Consider the following 22329-nt stretch of genomic DNA (forward strand, 5'->3'; position numbering starts at 1 on the left):
GTCAGTGTGGTACCACAGAGTTGATACGTTACCCTGGGATTACTGCTTCTCATATGTAGTACTTTACATTTGTCAATGTTAAACTTCATTTGCCACCTCTCAGCCCATCTACTCAACTTTTCTAGATCCTGTTGCAGCAGTGTACTGTCATTAGTGTCATTAAGAACCCTGCCAATCTTCGTATCGTCTGCAAACTTGGACATTAAGCCTGATATACCATCATCAATATCATTTCTAAATACAGAAAACAACAATGGACCGAACACTGAACCCCGAGGGACTCCACTAATAACATTAGTCCACAAAGAGCAGTGTCCATTGATTACCACCCTCTGTCTTCTCCAACTCAACCATCCCTTTATCCATATCAGCAATTTGCCTCCAATGCCACACTGCTCCAATTTGTGCAACAGTATCAAAGGCTTTTCTAGATCCAAATATATGATATCAAAGTTATTCTTTGCTTCCAGTTCCTTTGTGACAACATCATAGTATCTAATCAAATTAGTCAGACAAGACTTCCCCCTTAACAAACCCATGCTGTGTCTGAGCTATAATTGAAGTCTTGTCTAGAGTTCAGTTATAGACTAATATTTAAGATACTTTATTTCTGAATTCGACAATTAATATAATCATTATCAGATAATTAATAGGTTAACCCTTAGGTAAATTCTGTATTAATTTCAATATAATAGACAGTGCTAATAGTTACATAACAAAAGTATGCATTGGATGGTGGCTTAATTTAGTAATCAATTAATAAAAAATAAACAGTGGATACTCATGTGCCTGAAATGACATCCTTACTACACCATCAGTCTTGCATAACAAGACACTGGACAACAAATTAGCTCTCTTTTTTTATATACACAATTGTATATCTTAATCTCAAACTAAGGTAATTTTAAAACTATTTTTTATTAATTTTTATGAATTGATTACGAAATACTAAAATACTAAATTAACATCCATAGTACAATTCTGTTATTTAACTGTTAGGTGTCTATCATATTAAAATTAATATAGAATTTACTTAATGCTTAACTCTTAATTATTTGATAATGATTATATTATTCAGCCAATTCAGAAATAGTAAAAAATCTTAAGTATTAAAAGAAATGTGTAATTAAATTAACAACTCTGTGTAATTTAGGTACTACAACTGTCTGTCTGCTGTCTTTGTAGTCTCTGAAGAAGTGGTACAGGAAGTATGAGGGGTGAACATTAAATTTGCGGACTGGTACAAGATCTTATCTTAATTGTCGTCATCTGGATCTTTCGTGGATTTCTCCTTCTCAAAATACTCTTCCTTCAACTTTACACACTTTCCCCACCGTCGTACCCACTCATTAAATGCTTCTTGCAAGCTATTTTTTGAAAGACTGCAAATTGCTTCTGTTGTAGCTCTGTGAGCATTGTTGTGTCAGATGCAAAATGCTTGCCTTTCCGAGTTTACTTCAGACTTGGAAACAGGATGAAATTACATGGGATTAAGTCCGGTGAATGAGGGGGATGTGGCAGAACCTCCACACCTATGTTAGTGATCAGTGGCTTCTCAATATTAGTGGTATGGGGCCTGGCATTGTCGTGATGGAGAAACCACTTCACACCAGAAATTTTGGTCACACAAGAATATGGCTATCCTACCAAGACGCTCGTTACTATATGCTTCATTCATCTCTTTAACAGCTCTCTAACTTTTAACTATTTAAGCCCTGTCTGACACAATAATGAATCACGTATTGCTATTCAATCTGTATGTCCGACATGATACTTGCTTCAGAACGATCGTCAGTGACACACTGCTAAAAAAAAACTCTCTTCATGCAACGCTAGCTTAACAAGCTGGCATGCACACACACAGAGTCTGCTCAGTAAGAAATCAGGGAGATTGCCTGATTAAACAAAATCTTCTACCAGTCTGTAGATTAAATGATCACCCATCGTACAACAGGATGTCTGAGAATAATCTGTAAAACTGAATTAAAGACAGATTACACTCTATGCGGGTTATTTTCTCACTAATTTGCATATCTTAGTTTACTTGTACACTGTGTTGCTAAAAGAACATCTGAGGTCCATTCTGATGATAATTTATATTTTAATTCTAGAGGTACTAATGCATTAAAATAATTTTGTTTCCACCATAGTGTATATTGTATTAATTCTTAAGCTAGTTACCATTTTATAAATAATGTTAAGAACTTATATGAGATCTGGAAGTCCATGTGGAAGCTTCCTTAACTTAACCTGAACTAGTTAAAAGTTTACAAGAAGAATATCACACTACTCAGGATGGCAATCACTTCAGAAATAACATTAAAAGCCACTTCAAGCTTGAAGGAGTGTACACTTTAATATGTGGAGAGACAGGAAATACAATTAGTAGAAGTGAACAAACTGTTCAGTACTGGACAGGAATCGAAACTGCAGCAAGTGGAGTGTCAGGAAAAATTCCAAGATATGTTAGTAAAGAAAGGTAGGTTCTGTATCTGATTCAAAACATATTTTACTTTAATGCAGTGTATTAGATAAAAGTAAAATAAACAAATTTATAATTATATACAGTTTAACCTCTCAAATCCAGCAAACCATTATTTGCACTACCCAGTTATATTTAGAAATATATGCGTGAATCCAAACAGCCTGAGAATCTACAAATTTATTTCTTGGATTGGCCATTTGCCAAATCCATGTGTTAGAGCAGAGCTGGTTATACAGGGTGGAGATCTCACTTTAGAGAAATCAATTTTCGCCATATTCCAATGACATTAAGGAACTTGCTAGGTCATGGAGTTGTCTGATTTCTGTTCATGAGCAAAATTAGCAAGCTGTTGATAATAAGTGAAAGATTACTCAGTTATTGATGTAGTTACAGAATGAGATAATGATTCACTAAACACAAAAATGTGTTTAGTGAATGTTTTTTAGAACTTTAAATTGTCATTTGGAAACAATATTGCCACAACAACCTTTCATCCATTTGTATTTGCTCATATGCTGTCTAAAAGAAAATTAAGTATCCCAAAGGACTGTAGCCTTTCAAAACACTTATACAGGTCTTTATCTGTTGGAGAAAAGATATTCAACATGTGAAACTTGCTGCTTTTTCCCTTCCAAAATATAAAAAAAAAAAAAGAAGAAAAGAAAAGAAAAGAAAACCGGAAAATGAACAAGATAACAAATAAATAATGAAGACAGAAGTAGACGTGGAAGGAATATATATATAGGCACCTCCATAGCCAGGTAGGCAGGAGCAGCAGTGCGTGCACACGCTTCTTAATTAGACCGGGGTTCGAGCCTGTAACCACCAAATACGGAGGATGCGGAAAGGTCAGAGAATGACCACCGCATATCCCCGGAGCAATATGGCCTTAGTTGCTAATGCTCCTAAAAACCAAACAACAACAAGGAATGTATAACTAAAAATTTTTAAAAATATTAAGGTAAGGGGCAAATACAGCCAAAGTTATAAGCCAATAAATAATAAATTTAGACCAGCACCACCCAACCATGCTAAGGCAAAAAAGTGTGAAATATTACAAAAATGATATGATAAACCAATCACAAAAGAAAAAAAATAGATATAGGACAAACAAAGCAAGGAAATAAAAATAGAAAATACAAAAAAATCAGCTATATATATATATTAGCTATACTATATATTCTAGACTATGATATGTCCAAAATCCAAAAAATTACAAACTCCAGCAAGGTTTAGGTCCCAAAGATTTGAGAGGTTTGAATGTATAATTATTATACAGTTATATACTCTAAGAATGGTAAAACTGCATTAAACCTCGCTTCTGAAAAACAAAAAGTAAAAAAAACATGTTTCCATATGCACACTGTATGTATTGTGAATTAAAGTTATGTTTCCTCTGTTTATTGGTATGTAAATATCAAGGTATCCTTCATATTTATAAATTATTAGTAAAAGTATTTTTACTAATATTTAAAAATATTAGTAAAAAGCACGGACTGTATTCTCCACAACCATTTGCATGTGACATGTGTTTGTTCATGCTAGGTTCCAAGACTAGCCACACCTGAGCAATATCATGTTCACATGGAAGTTTGTCAGAAGCTGCAACAGATGGTTACTAATAATGATGAGGTTCTGCACAAAGTGATAATGGCAGATGAGACATGGCTTCATCATTTCAAACCAGAGAGTAAGCAACAAATTTTTGTTTGGAAGTGTACACCATTTGCCAACACCAAAAAAAGCAAAAGTTGTGGCGTCTGCAAGAAAGGGTTTGGTCACATCTTTTTTTGACATTCAAGGAATGGTTTACCAGCATGTTGTGCCGCATCATACGACTCTTACAGGACTTTACTATAGAATTGTACTGCACACTTACCAGGATCACATTTGTCACAAATGACCAAAACTGTATGCAGGTGGATGGATGCTGCATCACGACAATGTGAGACCTCACATTGCTCATACCATCAAGTACTTAACCAGCATTAATGTCAAATGTGTTCTTTATCTGCCTTACAGCCCTGACTTTACACTCTTCAGTTTTTTTTTTTTTTTTTTTTTATTTCCAAAGTTAAAGGAGCTGCAAGGAAAATGTTTCCAGTAGTCAGAAGAAGTTGTAAAGACATCGGATGGGATTCTCAATTACATGTCAAAAAATGGTTTCCACCATGCTTTTGAAGAATGGCAGAAAAGTGCATTTCATCAAAGTATGGATGATTAATAAAGGGAAAAAATATATATGATCATTCTTTATTGAACAACCCTCATAATTTTATATAAATTCACTTAAATGTATGAAAAGGCAGTATTATACTCTTTTATGTTGTTATTGACATGGTCCCTAAAATTTCCTAAGAAGGCTGTATGGATTAATTGCAGATGTAATGAAGCAAAACAGTAGGTATGGTTAAGACAATCCACTAATGAGATTTTAATATACTTATTTTTTTGCAATTTAAATGTAAAATGCAATCCAAGGGCCTGGATACTCATTAATTTAAAAAATTCTTCTAATCTGATTAAAAACATTTTGAAGAATTCGTCCAAAAAATCCGTAGCCAGGTGGGCAGGAGCAGCAGTGCGTAGCACATGCTTCTTGATTAGACCAGGGTTCGAACCCGTGACCACCAAATACGGAGGATGCGGAGAGGTCAGAGAATGACCACCGCATATCCCCGGAGCAATATAGCCTTAGTTGCTAATGCTCCTAAAAACAAAATAATAATAACAACAACATCATCCAAAAAAATTGTTCATAGCTGGAAAAATAGCTCACATAATTTGCATTAATTAAAAGCTCGCTTAAAAAAAAAAAAAACCCAGCAAACAGTAATTGAGGATAGAGAAATGCCACGGAATACCCATATTAGTAACAGGTACTGTAATACCATTGTGCATAACAAAATGTAGAATTCTGTTCACTTAATCAAATGAAAGGATTCATACAACACAGCTAGAAGTGTACGAATAAATGTGCAATAATGGTAATAGTGCATTAGTCAAAGCAGCTGATGTACCCAAGGAAATGACGAGGATTGGAGCACCCATTCCATTTAGATAAAAAATATTTGAATAAAGTAAAGTTGTAATTTTTCAACGTATTTAAGATTAAGAATATAAATGAAGATTCTATTCAAATGTAGGTTCTATTTAATGAAAAACACTACTTACTTTAATCACTGTCAAGAACTTTACATGTAAAAATAAAAAATATAATTTAGGAAAAAAATTTATAAGACGTCACAATTTCAAAAAAAAAATAAAAAAAATACTTTTTCACTATAACTTTGGATGGCCAGATATGAATATATCAGTAGTCAGTATATAGGTTTTTAAGGGAAATATTTTTCTCTTTCTTTACAGAAAGATGGCTTTACAACTTTGTGGTTGGGGCTCAGAAATGGATACTAAACAGTTTAGTCTTCTTCTTGAAAGGTAAGTCACTTGTTCCTGTGTCATTTAAGTAAGAAATAATTTTTAATTGCAGCTTATTAGTTAATGAAATTAAAAATTATTTCTTAAAGTATTACATTGAGTAATTTTTACTGCTTCCTTAAATGAGTTATTTATGATTTTTTGAACTTTTCTTTTGTTATATATGAAGGGTTATTCACTTAAAAAGAAAACCCTCTTTGTAGGAGTTAAAAAAAAAAAATGGACCGATATGCCATTTTTGTGCACTCCTAACCAGGACATTGACTTTTTAGTGTGTTCCTTTCATTTTCAGTCACTTGGTGAGGATTCCCTGTACCACAAATGTGACGAAACAAATCTTGGAGAGATTTCCTATCGACAGTGCTTTCGTTTGAGAAAGTATGATGAATGGTTCTCGCATTATAAACCATTATTTTTGGATACCAATAGCCCGGACACCCTGTATTATAAATTGTAGAATAGAACAATTTAAACAATTTACTTAGTACATATTTTTATATCGTAAATTGTAGAATAGAATAGAACATTTTTAAAAGTATGTCAGTGTTATACAGTCAAACTCAGTTATAGCATCACTGAGAAAACTGCAGTGTTCTTGATATTATAACATTTAACTCCTTTGTTATGTTTCCATCAACAAAGTTATTTTTATTTGCAAGAGAAGTACAGTGTAGTAGCATCTTATTCTTATTGAAAAAGAACATGCCTGGGTCATAGCTATATATAAAATTGTATTGAATGGTTACAAGAGATTAGTTGAACTTTGTTCTGAGAAGCAAATTTACGGAATCATTGAATGAATAGGCGAATTTATTGGCATCTCAAGAACTTTGGTATACAGAGTGAGGAAAGAACTTAAAAGAAAGGTAAATTGTTGACATTAGTGAGGAAGCTTGCCAAATAAATTGGCCAGTCAGATTGCTTAACAAGGTTCTGTATAGTAATATCTTTACTGTGTGACCTCGTCTTTGTATAGTGTACTAATACCTTCTGTGTTTGGGGATCACCATAAAAAATAAAAAATCTGTGGCACATTGTACTTTGGAATATATTTAAAATACATCACTGATGGACACTGAAAGAATGCTTTACACATTCTGAAATATATATTATTAGTCAGTCCAGTGTGTCACATTTAATGTTATAGCAAAGTTATGCAATTTATGGATATTTTTTTTTTAACTGACTTAATAGTAACATTTTAGCTGAGCTTTCATTATTTCTGAGGTGGCTGCAACCAGATTTGACTGTAGTTAACATCATATTTAGTATATTGTTATGTTTTTATAATTTTAGTTGTTTTAGCAATTAGGATAAACATAGCTATGTAAGTTGCATTTAAAGTATTACTTCTAGATTGAGCATATTTTATCTGAATGTAACTAGCTTAATAGAACTAAATTTTGATTTTATTCAGTATATTGTAATATTGATATTATTTCAGTTTAATTTATAAATGGGACATTTTTCATCAGTGATCCTCAGCCACTCCTCGACTTACATAAGGGTTGCATTCCGTGGAACCATATGCAAGTCGAATTTTACATAAAGTCAGAATTTCCCTAAATGCTTATGCAGCACTCGCAGCTATGTGCACTGAATTTGATTAAAGCTAAAAAAGAGAAATGTTTGACGAACATGTAAATAGAATTATTTATTCAATTTTTTTTTATTTCGTGCAGAAAAAATTACAAAAGTGTGCTTTGAAATGTACAATAAAAAGATTAAGACAAGGACCAGTACAACACCTTATAATCAAAAAAATATGAGGAGTGCAAGATAGATGGCATAAGGGGGGGGGGGATTGCAGAGCATTGATCAAGGCCTAGGGTATGTGGAATTACAGCAGCTGCTGATGCTGACCACTGGTGGTAGCAGTATTGGCAGTGTTAGTAGTTGAGATGCCTCACTAATTTAAAAAGAGAGGTTGAGGGCTGTTTTGTGATTACTGTTGATCTTAAATGCATTGATCCTTTAGCATGTTCTTTTATACATGCACTCTCCTTTAAAATAGTATTCACTGTTGAAGCAGTAAGACCTAATTCCTGTGCAATAGATGACGACAAACTTTGTTTGCTTTGTACTTCTTAATCATTTTCATTTCTAAGTCAATTTTGTTTCGTTTCTTAGCACTGCCACCATTTGTACTTCCCTTTGGTCATTTTTCCTTCATCATTGTAATAAGTACACGGGAATAAAAAGAACACTGGCAGCACAACTGCAGGTCTCTGATCTGAAACAGTAGTAAAGTAAGTATTCATTCAACTAATTCATTATCAGCACCAACCAAGATGTGCCAACTACCAGACAACAGCAGATGATTGGGCGACTATGATTGTGCGGGTGTGCAGGGATGGGAGCATTGTATGGAGCATATTCAGCATTTCATTTAAAACAGAGGTGAATTACTATATAAACACAAATGTTGTATGTACTTTTTTAAAGGCACTTGACTTATGGAGTTACCCGTCTATGTATTTTTGCCATCCTAGTCAGGTCCTCCATTTATTTCCTATGGGATGAAAAATATGTTCCCATGATTTTAAATTTGCACCAGCCTGCAAAAATGTACGTAAAGTCAAATTTACGTAAGTCGGGGAGTGGCTGTATTTTGATATATTTTGACTTGAATTTTTATTTAAAAGTAAGCATAACATGATTCAGTATGTCATGTAACGGGAATTCTCGGTGGTAATGCAGCTATGACAGCCTTTTTGCTTGTATTGCTACTATATGGAGAACTTACTGTAGCTCCTGTTGATTGATTTTAGTGTGCTTGGTGCATGAAGTGCACCACATTAAATTAAAACTGAGCATACTGTTAGATGAAATTTGAATCTCTGAGGAAAAAGGTGATATGCTAGAGCAAAATCAAGCTGAGAGTTCAATGGAGAGAACTTGAGTGTCTATTCTACACCAGACAGTGCTTTCCCAAGTCTGGCTTGTGCCTGGATCATCCATTGCAGAATGCCTAGTTCTGTTGGAGTTAGCTTTACTTCTAGATTCAATTGTGAGGGGAACTGGGAATATATTCTGCAAGGACAGATGGGACAGAACTTATAGTGTCTTCTGCTGGTTGCAACAATTTATGATGTAACAAACCAGCTATCATTTCCGACAGGTACTAAAGAGTGTATGTTTATCCATGCAGGAACTAATGTCTTAAATTATGAACAAACTCATGACTTTCTCAGGAAAAATGTTGCAAGAAAGAAGGCAAAATATTATTGTGCCTGCAGTTCTTTCCAGAAAGTGGTGCATAATAGAAAGGATTAGGGACTCTGCATGATTTATGGGGAGATGTTTTTCTGAGCACGGCTTGCCCTAGTTAGTAGAAGGCATTTGTTTTGTAAAGATGGAATTCATTTGAATAAAGGTGTAAGAATGTTTGCTAATGTTATTGTGGAAACTTTATGGGCTCAGGAAATCTACTAATTTTGGAGGAAGGGAGTGATAGGAATGACCACAGGTTAATTGTATGGGCTAAAATTATTATGTTAACACCTTCCTCACAGTATTTCTGTGCAACTTGTAATTATTTCAAGGTAGGCTATCCCGTTGCACAGAAAGAGACATTGAAATAGGCTCAAAATCCATTATCAGTCACTATATTAAAAAGGCATAGTGTCTTTGTATCATGTAGGATTTAACTACAAGCCACAAACCCATGCTTAGATGCATAAAACTATTTTGTTCCGGTGTAGAAGTTTCACAAAAGACAGATTTGGCATCTTTCTTTTGTAGATGGCAAGATAGATTAAGAGTATAATTGAATAAAAGAATAATTTAAAAAAAAAAAAAAAAAAAAATGATAGTTACAGACTATTGAAAAATATAGATTTATACGAGAATTATATGTAACAAAACCACATTTTAAACGGGACCATCCCGTTTTTAGGTAGCCTATCCCGTTGTCTCCAAGCACAACTTTTCGGGACGCTGAAATGTCCTGTTTTCAGAAAGAGAGAGCAACCCACGGTAACAATTTCAAAAAGGTGCAAAAATCAAAAAATCATCCGACGATAGCGCCTAGTAGCATGGTGATACGGCATGGCAATACATCTCATACATATGTAAGTCGGTCAGAAGCCTGGTAGCTCGCTCCTCAGTTGCGAGTACACGTAGACAGCTCGCACATCTTTCTTGACGATTGATTATTGTTTTTTTATCGACATGTGTTATTGTAGTCAATTTAAATTTCTTGTACGTGAACCTTTCATTTTAACAATGCCTAAATGCAAGTGCACTTTTATTGTTAACTTAGAAACTAAGTACCCATTTATAAAGCAAAGAAGTACTCCATTGGACGTCAGATGTGAAAAGTGTCGTATAGAAGTTAGCATAGCCCATGGAGGTGCCAGCAATATTAACCAACATCTAAGATCAGAAAAACATAAAAATTCTGATCTTGCTGCCACTTCGAGTTCTTCGATGCTTAATTTTTTTAAGAAAACGGAGTCACCAACTTCGAAAGATCTGGAAGTTGCTGTGACGGAATGCGCCTGGGCTTATCATACGGTGCAAGAGAACCACAGTTTTCGCTCAAACAATTGTGCTTCTAAGCTAATTCAAACATGTTTTGAACAGAAATTTAGATGTGCTCGTACGAAAACAGAAGCTATTGTTATAAATATGTTAGTGCCAATAGTAATAGGTGAATTAAAAGATCACCTCAGCAAATGCAACTGTGTTTCTATATTAACTGATGCTTCAAACCATGGGTCCAAGAAAATATTCCCTGTTTTAGTTCGCTTCTTTTTACCATACGAAGGCACACAAGTCAAACTTTTAGAATTTCAAGACCAACCGGGTGAAACATCAGACGTTATTGTCAATTATCTAATGAAAGTATTGACAGAAAATAATTTGACTTCAAAAATCGTGGCATTTTGTGGAGATAATACTAACTACAATTTTGGTGGATTGAAAAGATGAGGCGTCAACAATGTTTGTGCAAAACTAAATTTATCTCTCAGAAGAACATTGATAGGAATCGGGTGTGGAGCTCACATAATTCACAACGCGATTAAAACTGCCGCAGATTGTCCTGTAGACTTTGTTTGCATTATTGTGAAAATAATTCACATTTTTATATCTATAGTGTTCTCGTGGTAGCTCTGAAAGAATTTTGTAATGAAGTTGCCACAGAGTATCACAAATTGCTAGGCTATAGTAAAACTAGGTGGCTTGCGCTTATGCCTGCCATTGAAAACAAGCCATTAAACTGTACAAGCCATTAAAAAACTACTTTTTGAGTATTGATAAATGTCCAAACATATTGAGAACCTTTTTTGAAAACCCTAACTCTGAATTATGGCTTTTTTTATGCATGCACAGTCAGCAACGTTCCATCAAGCTGTGTTAAAGATCGAGGGTCAGAGTATTTCTGTAATTGAAGTCACGAAGGAAATAAATCAACTTAAAGACAATTTGGCCTCGAAACAAAGTACTCTGTTTCTTCCACACTCCGTAATTTAATGGCAAAATTGCAAGAAAGTGGCTGCAGTGGTGTTGACAAAGAATATATGAAAACTACAGCTGCTGAATGAAAGGGTCTTTTCTCTTATGAATAAGTTATGGATGAGCCAAAAAACAGTTGCAAATCGCAGTTCTTAAAGCAATGTTAATTACCAAAATAAATTTTAAGAAATCCTGCCAAGAATTTCATTCTTATTTGAAATCAACAACAGATATACTCAAGCAAATTTGTTCTTCAGAAAAACATAAGACCACATAAATTATTTATTTTCACGTTTTCATTCCTGTTCTTTTCATTAATAAATAAAAACTATGAAGAAATTGCGTTTTCTTGAGTACACATACTATTACCTAAAAATTAGTAGATGTCCCGTTTTGAGGAAAAAAATAAGTGGTCACGTTAGGTAAGACAGACCAGGGTAGTTAAAGGTATTTAAAGTGACATGAAATGGTGTGATCATCATCAAATATGTTATTAAGTAACTGAGTTCCTAGCCAACCAATATGCAGAGAAGCATTTCATCCTATATAAAAACAGTTGTTTCCAAATATTCTCTCCCTTGAAGAGCAAGATTCACATGATGATCAAGATCACTGTAATGCTTGGCTGTCGTACATGTCTCTGCACCATGAGCTTTGACCTCCTCAAAGAAAAATGGCCCAATTATAAAATTTGCTGTAAAGCTATACCAGACAGTAATATGTGAGAACACCTGGAGGTGTGATCCTCACACTTGGCAGTTATTGGTACATATTCACACTGTGTTACCTGAAAATGAGTTTCATCAGCCGACAAGATGTTCTCCAGCTACAATTTCATTGACATCTGTCTTTATATTGAGCAAAGTTGTTCCATCGAAGTGGATCGGTCCATGTTAGCTGTTACACTGCTTGTGGATCTTGTATAGGTACCAATGACATTGAATTGATTAAAGTACTTTGCAGACAGTTGACCATGGAATTTTAAGTTGTCATTATATTGTCCTAATGCTAATGGGCAAATGTACATTTCAGCCAGCGCCTCCGTAGCCGGGTGGGTAGGAGCAGCAGTGCGTAGCATACGCTTCTTGATTAGACCAGGGTTCGAGCCCGTGACCACCAAATACGGAGGATGCAGAAAGGTCAGGGAATGACCACCGCATATCCCCGGAGCAAATATGGCCTTAGTTGCTAATGCTCCTAAAAACCAAATAACAACAACATTTCAGGCTATCATCAGGCAGAGCAACAGCAATCTCTTCAACAACAGTTGTTATGACTGGAGGACATACTTTGATATGAGCTATAGATAAGTCACAATTTCTTCAGATTACTCTCATTTTACCCGGCCTGTTTTGGGAAGTGATCTTAATCCTTTTAAATACAATGGCGGCCACAAATTGCATTATTCTAAATTGTCTCTCAAAACAAGCATTACAATTGAAACAATTGAAATACTCAAATTAAATTTGTTATACACTGATGTAAAATGATTATGCATTTTATTTGATACCAAAATAAATTTAAGAAAAACCTATTTAGAGATATTTATTTACAAATAATCATAGAAATACACTTGCAGGCCATTTGCATACCTTTTCATTGTTACCAGCATTTGAAATTAACAATATGTAATAAGATGGAAATAAAAAATATACTAGCAGCAAACAAATATGCTTCTGTAACAACAGATATTAGTATTTTGTTGTCCCACCACGAGCTTTAATTACCACCTTAAAGGTGGTAATTAAAGTGCAAGGTAGTAACAAATGTGATCAAATTATTGTTAATTGCTGCTTAGTTGTGGTGCCAGATATGAATAATGATTTCTTGCAATGTTATCTTGTGTGTTTTTTTATCAGCAGTTTTCAATTAGGTTAAAATCAGGGCTAGTTCCTGGTCATTATAAGGATCAAATATTGCAGTTTTAAGTGAACTTCTTCCCATAAAGATTAAAAAAAAAAATTATAAAATTGTCAGTGTTTGAAACAAATTAAAATTAGCATACTAGAAATTGTATTAAATTATTATGTAATATTGTAGTAACCTTACTTCTGTGTGGCAAGGCACAGTCATGTTGTAAAAAAACAGTTTTCTGTTCCATGAAAGAGGTTCTGATGATGGCCAGAAGAGTCTCCTTTAAAATTTTTGTGTAGTAGTCAGCACGTAGAGTACCATTTAGAAAATGTGACTATCTGGCCTTGTGGAAACTTTACTGTTGTTTGAATACTGTCAGGGTGATAAGTTTCATTAGATCTACACCAAATGTAGCATTTACTGTCCAATCCATGGAAGTTAGAATTGGATTCATCAGAGAGCATTACAGAATCATTGTTCAGTTGTCCTATTAGCATGTTCTTTAGCACAGGTTAGTCATTTTTTCCCTATGGAGTTTGTCAATAAGGGCTTCTTATGAGGTCAATATGCTTCCAGACCACTCATCACAAGTCTTCGTCAGAAAGTTCTGCCACATTCATCCATCTCAGTATGTTCCTCCCATGTGGATTTTAGGTTAGTGGAACTTGCACAGCGATCATCATGGGAGCATAGATGCTTCAACCTCTCCTGTTCTGCAGTACTTTTCCGTTTCAGTGTTGTTCCAGATTCTTTTGGCATCTCTGGTCTCACATTTCTTTTTAAGTAATCTTGCACATAGACTATTTACAGCCAACCCTTCCAGCTATATATCAACTAGAAAAGCCCTCCCTATCAAGGGCAGTAATTACGCTTTTCTTTCTTAAGTTAACCGAGGGTGTGCCATACCACTGCTGAATAGGAAGTGAAGACAGATGACAGCAGGTGATGCTTTTATAAACAAGGTGATGCAATACCACTCTAATATTACAGAATGATGACTCATTATCACACTAGTTTTACAGGACAGTGTGATAGTGTCTTGATATGACATAATTTTACCTTAAAGGGAGTTATTAAGGAATTATTAAACTTCAAAAGGGTGATGCAATTCTTGTGACCATCACTCTACTGGCATTTTCTATGCACAGCCAGGGAGTTTCTGCTGTTCTGGTAAACCAGCTTTGCTAACAAAACAAGATCCTTCTTTTGAAGTACCATTTTGAGAATATCTGCATTCACCATCCCCCTTTTTAAATCCTCTCAGAATGATCAGGGATGGAAATCACAAGAGTGTTTCTGTGATTTCTGAATTGTGACTTTATTTATTAACACACACACACACACCATCAATTCTCCTGGCAGCAGTTTTTGGAACTAATATTCTTTTTATACTTTCCATTTCTGCATGGATTGGATACTGTTCATTTCAAATTTCATTTTCTACCACTGACATGTTTCCACCTACAGCCGTGGCTGAATTAATGTACTATAATTATAACCATTCTGTGTGTGTGTGTGTGTGTGTGTGTGTGTGTGTGTGTGTGTGTGTGTGTGTGTGTGTGTGTGTGTGTGTGTGTGTGTGTGTGTGTGTGTGTGTGTGTGTGTGTGTTTTTAAAAATGTGTTTATTTAAGTTGAACATAGGAATAAATTTTTTAGCTAAAATAGCAAATGGATAGGTAACCTTGATATGTACCTTGAGTCAAAATCAAGTACAATCTCCCTAAATAAGAAAACTATTTAAAATTTTATATACAATTATAGCAGAGCATGGTGCTAATTATAAATAGAATACATTGAAAAAGTTTTAATATATTTTTTTTCCTTTGGGGTAGTTGCACTTGATTTTGACTGAAGGTACATACCTAGCTAAAAAGTTTCAGATTTTTAACTAAAAAGTTTATTCCTGCCTTCCAACTTAAGTAAACATGTAATATATATATATATATATATATTCAAGGTGTACAACGTTCATTCATTTCCCAATGGCTTTGGTCTTCTCTGATACTTTAGCTATCGTGAATTTAAAATCATATATTATACAGCAATACCTCACATGGTGCAGCTTCAAACAGTACGAGATTCACTGTAGTGTGGTTTTTAATCTGTAACTGCGATTGATAATGCAGTCATATATGGCTGACATTTTTCTAGAATGATCTCCACAAATTTGCATCACTCACTTATTCTAGATCTTTCTTCAAGCTTATACAATGCACATATGTACTATATATAAGTATTGGCATCACTTCCAAAGGTAGTTTAAGTTCAGCTTCTTCACAGGTGTATCCTTTTTGTGATTTTTTTCCCTCAGTGATCCCTTTATTATGAATGAAAAAAGAAAGTGGGATGTTACCAAGCCAAAGCAACGTAAATGGTTGAAATTAGAAGAGAAACTTGAAATCATCAAATGCCACGAAGAAGGTGCTTTGTTTGCCAAACTTGCACGAGGCCAAGGAATAAATTAAACATCTATAAGAAGAATTGTAAAAGAAAAGAATCAGTACAAAGAGTATGGAAAAACTACAAACTCTTTGGCCTCAAAAACAATTGTAAAGAAAAGGAGCTGTCTAATGGTAAATATGGATAGAAGATTGCAATCAAAAGCGAATCACGTTAAGTCAAATGGAAATTCAAACAAAAGCTGAGTCTTTTCAATGCACTTAAAGAAAAGAAAATGTAATGGAAGAAAATTACGGAGCAACTGATGAAACATTTTTGGCAAGTCATGGTTGGTTCTTTCGTTTTAAAAAATGCTCGGGGATTCATAATGTCCGTATTATAGGGGAAAGTGCAAGTGCAGACAAAGATGCTGCCGAAAAATTTCCTAAAGAATTTATAGAAATTATTGAAAAAGTTGAGTACAAAGATAACCAGATTTGTAGTACAGTAAACCCTCGATTTAACGGACCCCCATATAACGGATTTAAGATTTAACGGACCGGACAAATAATAATACAGTAATGTACATATTAATCTTGACCATATTATTTTTTTTTAGGTTATACAAAACTTGTCATTATTAATTAAAAATTAATAATAATTACCTATTTCCATTATTATTTTGATAATTATCTACTTTTATTTTTATAATCAAATTCAGGAAATTGTTTTTTATTCTTTCTGAAAACTTGTTCAAATAGCCGTTTTCCCAGATAACAGATAAGTGCAGATGGTGACTTGCAAGCTGAACGTGACTCGGGACACTAAACTGCAGGTTTACCGACTCACTTTGTTTCGGTCTCAGACTACCTCAAGCTATCATGCGGTCAGAGTGTTTCTGTGATTTCTGAATTGTGACTTTATTTATTAAATAATTCTGCAATCCGTACAATTTAAAATGGATGTCATCAAGTGATAGAGGAGTTAAAAGAAAGCGTGTGAACTTAAATGTACTGGTATTATTGGTATGGGTGTTTAAGGGCACAAAGAACATAGGCCAAAATGTGCCATAACTTAAACGTGGCACAGAAATTAGAGCTAATTGAAAAATTAGAACAAGGCGTCTCAGTAGCACATGTTTGTGAAATTTACGTTGTAAAAAAACACTGTTTCTGATATCCGTAAATCAAAGGCCAAATTGCAACATTTTTCTTTAAAATACAGTGTTGATAGCTCTAAATGTGGTTCAACAGAAGGGAGTAGAAAACACATGAAAGTTGTGCAAGATAAAAACTTAGAAGAAGCTGTGTATAAGTTGTATATTCAACAGAGATCTAGTGGTGTTAATGTATGAAGTTTTGAGTTGAAATCTGCATGTGAAACTCTTGGAAAACACATGGGACTTAATGTTAAGACAAGTGATGGATGGCTGTGGTGTTTTTGAAAAAGGCATGGCATTGTGAACAAGAAAACCTGTGGTGAATCTTTAAGTGCAGACACTTCACAAGTTAAGCCATTTAGAAAATTTATAAATGAACTTATTAAATCTGAGGGCCTTATTTTATAACAGGTTTACAATGCCGATGAAACTGGCCTGTTCTATCGTGCTGTTCCTGAAAATACGCTAGCCTACAAACATGAACACAATACGCCTGGTCGCAAATTAAGTAAGGAGCGAATTTCTGCCTTACTTTGTGCAAATGCTAATGGCTTGCATCGCTTGAAGCCCATGATGGTAGGGAAATCAAAGAAACCACGCACTTTTAAAGACATTATGAATCAGTTGCCTGTTATTTACACCAGCTCAAAGAATGCATGGTTCACTTCAGAGATTTTTTCTGACTGGTTCTTCAACCACTTTGTCCCTGAAAATTTTTTTTCTGGGATTAAAAGCATTGTTGCTTCTTGACAATGCCCCTGCTCATCCTAGTGCTGAGAAGTTAGTAAGGATAGCAGAATTAAATGTCTTTTTTTCTTCCTAACACAACTTCAGCCATTCTGCCAATGGACCAGGGAATAATTGCTGCCTGCAAGAGACTGTATAAGAAGAACTTTTTGGAAGAAGTAATGGTTTTGTTGGAGGAAGAAGAAGATGCAAAAGAAGACACAAGAGGATCCAGGACACTTCAGAATCTATGAGCCTACCACATTAAGTCTGCGCTCTTTAACTTTGCAACTGCTTGGAAGGAGATGAAGATTACGACTTTGGCAAATGGTTGGAAGAAGTTATTGTACAATATTGAACTGGATTTGGATTTTGAAGGATTTGAGGCAAATGACTTTTAGTGCACCCTTGTAAATGCTGGAAACTGGGAAACAACTGAAGATGATGTTCTGAAATGGCTTGAAAATGATGAAGGTGATTCTGGCTACCAAAGTCCTCACTGAAGAAGAAATTGTGGATGAGGTTCAATATGGCAAGGCAGGGGAAGAAGAAGAAGGAGAAGACATTGAGGAAGAGTAAATTGCACCAGCATAGTCTCATGGACATCACCATCCACTACATAGGGACATCTTCTGACCCTGAAATTGTCCGTTACTATGAACATTTTCGGCAGTTCAGGGCGATCATTATTAAGAAACAACATCAGAGTGGCAAACAACTGAAGCTGGATGCTTTCTTTAAGCAAACTTCACCGACTCCCACTCCTATTTTACCTCCAACTGCTTGTATATCTCAACCGTCTACAAGCAAACAGATAACACCAGTGCCTCAATTTGTGAACATTTCAGAAGAATCTGAAGCTGAGAATTTCCCTTCACCCCTACCTTCAAACACTGAATAATGACTACTATACTAATACCACTATGGTCATGGCGGCACCTCCGTAGCCAAGTGGGCAGGAGCAGCAGTGCGTAGCACACGCTTCTTGATTAGACCGGGGTTCGAGCCTGTGACCACCAAATACGGAGGATGCGGAAAGGTCAGGGAATGACCACTGCATATCCCCGGAGCAATATGGCCTTAGTTGCTAATGCTCCTGAAAATCAAATAACATAACATAACTATGGTCACGGCAAAATACTCTTCAACTACACAGTCAAAAAGGTGAGTAAATATTATGTATTCTTTATTATAATTTAATAATTTTATATTGTACAGTACTGTATCTTGTATTAAAGCTTTTTTTTTTTTTACATTAAGAACAATAAAAAATGCCCCCCAGGTTACATTCGATTTAATGGACTTTTGGCATTAACGGACACCCTGTCTCCCCTATTAGTCGAGGGTTTACGTATTGATGAAATGGGTTTGTTTTGGAAAAAAATGCCTTCTAGAACTTTTCTATCAGAAAATGAAAAAACTCAACCAGGTTACAAGGTATCAAAAGACCATCTGACACTTTTGCTTTGCGGGAATGTATCTGGCAATTTTAAATTAAAGCCCATGCTTGTGTACCATGCGGAAAACCCCTGAGCACTTAGCAGTTATGCAAAGTAGGCTCTCCTAGTTGTTTGGCGTTCAAATAAAAAAGCTTGGGTAATGAAAACGTTTTTTGAAGAGTGGTTTAAAACTTACTTTTGTCCTGCAGTCGAATGTTACTGCAAAGAAAACAACATGGATTTTAAAGCTTTGTTGTTATTGAATAATGCACTAGGGCATCCAGCTGGACTTTGTGACTTTAATGAAAATGTTAAAATTCATTTTCTTCTCCTCCCAACATAACATCTCTACTGCAACAATGGATCAAGGTGTAATTTCTACGTTTAAAGCATATTATTTGAGATGAACTTTTTCTCAAGCAATAAAGGCTACAACTGGAGGAGTCGCACCATCCTTGGATGAATTCTGGAAAAATTACACCAAAAATGCTATCAAAAACATAAATGAAGCACGGCTCAAAGTTAGCGAGAGTAACATAAGAGCAATGTGGAAGCAAGCTTTGCCTAATTGTGCAAGCAATTCCTGCAGCTTTGAGTCTGAAATTCAGGATGTTTCTGAAGATGTCATCAAAATTGAACACAGTCTTGGATTTGAGTCTTTGGAAATGGCCTAATGTTTGAGAGTGCATTGACTCATATTCTCAACCTCTTGATAATGATACTCTCCTTAACTTAGACCAAGGACAAGCATATGAGGAAGCAGAAGAAAGTCCAGAGTGTAACGAAGGAGCTACTAAAGTGTGAGAAAAAGAATTTCCCTTACAAGAACTTGAAAAAATGTTTAGGGCAGTAGAAACTGCTTCAGACTTAATTATGAATCATGATCCAGACGTACAGCATATCATTAATGCCCGATGAGCATTAGAAAATGCCATTCAGTGTTGCCAAGAACTCCACAAAGAAAAGAAGAAAAACAAAATGGTGCAAATTAGATAGATTTTTCTTTAATCAGTAATATTTTCTATCTTTCATTTTTTCAAAATAAAATTGCCATTGTTCTCCTTTTTCACAATAAAGTTTAACAATTCATTTCATTCTTAATCTACTTCATTAAATAAAAGCCCATGCTTGTATTTATTTGTATTTATTATTTTTTATAACTAATAATGCATAATTATTTCTACTATAAAAAATCCTTATGATACCCATGTATCATTATTTTCCCATTGAAACTATTCCCCATTTAGTGCTGATTCAGTCAGTGTGCTAGTTTTTTCCAAACCATTAACCGCACTATGCGAGGTATTGCTGTATATGTTCATGTATATATTGTAATACACAACACATATATATACTTGCATAAAGAAAGATGAAGCTAAGGTGTAATCTGCAATACTTAAAGGAAAAAGATGTATGTATGTCTAAGAATTAAATTCATTCTCTTAATATTTTGTGGAGTGCCTATTTATAATCTCATTAAGTAATGGTAGGATGTTATACAGGGTGATTCACTACCAGTGCGAAAAACTTGCAGGAAGTGTAGGGGGCACAAAGACGAATCGGAATCACATAGCATTGCAGGGTCTGAAATGCCTTCATCATGCAGTAGAGGACATTGAACGGGAGGTTGCGTGAACAGCGATCCTGCTGGAAGTCAGCATTTGCGAACCGTTTCTTTTGAAGAAACCAAGTAGCAAAGGTCCTCCGGAGTGGATAATCTGCAGGCTCCAATGATTGGACGCATTGCAGATGGTATGAACTCATTTGGTTTGTTGACAGTATCCTCCATACAGTGGATTGGGAAATACCCAATCGTTGGCCTATCGCTCGAGTACTCGTACTCGGATTGCCTTCTGTAAGATGTAGGACATTCTCCTCATTGTCTGGCGTCCTCGTTGTTCGCTCTCGATTCATGGTACCTCTCGTGAAACAACCAGTCTCACGTAACCTTCTGTGCACACGTGCGAAAATTGTATGATGAGGAGCACGCCTGTGCAGGAAATGTTCCTGGTACAAGCACAGAGCGGCGTGCCCATTACAGTCCGCAGCTCCATATGCGAGGTGCATGTTGGCCAGTTCAACGTTTGAATACTCGTCCATCCTACTGCCTCGGGAACTGGTTCGCAAATGTTGACTTCCAGCAGGATCGCTGTTCACGCGACCTCCCGTTCAACGTCCTCTACCTCATGACGAAGGCATTTCGGACCCTGCAATGCTATGTGATTCCAATTCGTCTTTGTGCCCCCTACACCTCCTGCAAGTTTGTCGCATTTGGTTTGTTGACAGTATCCTCCATACAGTGGATTGGGAAATACCCAATCGTTGGCCTATCGCTCGAGTACTCGTACTCGGATTAGTACTCGTACTCGGATTAGTACTCGAGTACTCGTACTCGTACTTGATTAGTAGTGAATCACCCTGTATATTTTTTTAAATAGCCTAGTATAGAATTAAAGGCAGATAGCTCAGAAACACCAATTTTTCCTATTGTAGTGATCTGCACATTAGCTATAACCATTTGGGTGATGTTGTACATCTTTTTTTATTTCTGGTTTGAACAATAATCTAATTATATTTTGCCCTCTTATTGGTTATTTGCCCTTTTTTTGCCCTCTTTTTTTTTTTTTTTTTTTTTATCATTTTATTTTGTAATTTTGACTACCTTTGTGCTATAGCTCATATCTAATCTTCCACACTGACCACACAGGAGATTTGACCTCCTATGTAGTCAGTATGACTTGTAAAGACTTGCATCAAAACGAACTGCAATTTTTGTGCCTTGACACAATACAGGCAACTCTCTGTAAACAAACATTCGCTATAACGAATGGCACAATTCATTCAAAATTTCTTAAAGTCGCCAATATATAGAGTTCCTTATAAAATGAAATGCCAAATGTATAGTAAACATAATTGTAAGATTTAAATAAATAAACTTTTAAAAAATGTATTTATTACAATAATTATCAGAAAATTATTATATTATAATTATACTGAACTGTTCTTGGTTAATAAAACTAAAAGTGGTGTGTGGAAAAACTTGTGTCCACAGTTTGTGAATAATTTAAGTGATTTTGAGACACCAGTATAACCTGTGACTGAAGCAATTGTTGAACTGGGCAATAAAATGGACTTTGACCTTGATGTGACTGATATGAGAGAGCTTTTGGACTCACATTTTGAGGAATTTACAACTGTTGAAATAATTGAAATAGAGACACATCTAAATTCTGAAGTAACAGAAGAACCTGATATTCCACAGCCTCCCAGAACGTTTACAAGGCAGAAAATGGCTGCAGCTTTTAAATCAATTTCTGAGGGGTTGGCAATCTTTGAAGAAGGCGCGAATATGGAAAGGATTGAAAAAGTGAAAAGAGGCACTTATGAC

At 35.2% G+C, this 22329-nt stretch overlaps 1 protein-coding gene across 4 annotated transcripts in view; it reads left to right on the top strand.

Annotated features, from left to right (window-relative positions):
* Positions 1-22329, top strand: part of mio (GATOR complex protein mio) — a 294475-nt gene that overhangs the window by 198766 nt on the left and 73380 nt on the right. For all 4 annotated transcript variants that reach the window (XM_090384080.1, XM_090384081.1, XM_090384083.1 and 1 more), the window contains 2 exons: positions 2257-2479; positions 5852-5923. In XM_090384080.1, the coding sequence (XP_090240206.1) occupies positions 2257-2479; positions 5852-5923 (295 nt within the window). The remainder of the gene's footprint in view (positions 1-2256; positions 2480-5851; positions 5924-22329) is intronic.

This window comes from Mastigoproctus giganteus, chromosome 10, assembly GCF_048544385.1.
Source record: "Mastigoproctus giganteus isolate SK-2022 chromosome 10, ASM4854438v1, whole genome shotgun sequence".
NCBI lineage: Eukaryota > Metazoa > Arthropoda > Arachnida > Uropygi > Thelyphonidae > Mastigoproctus > Mastigoproctus giganteus.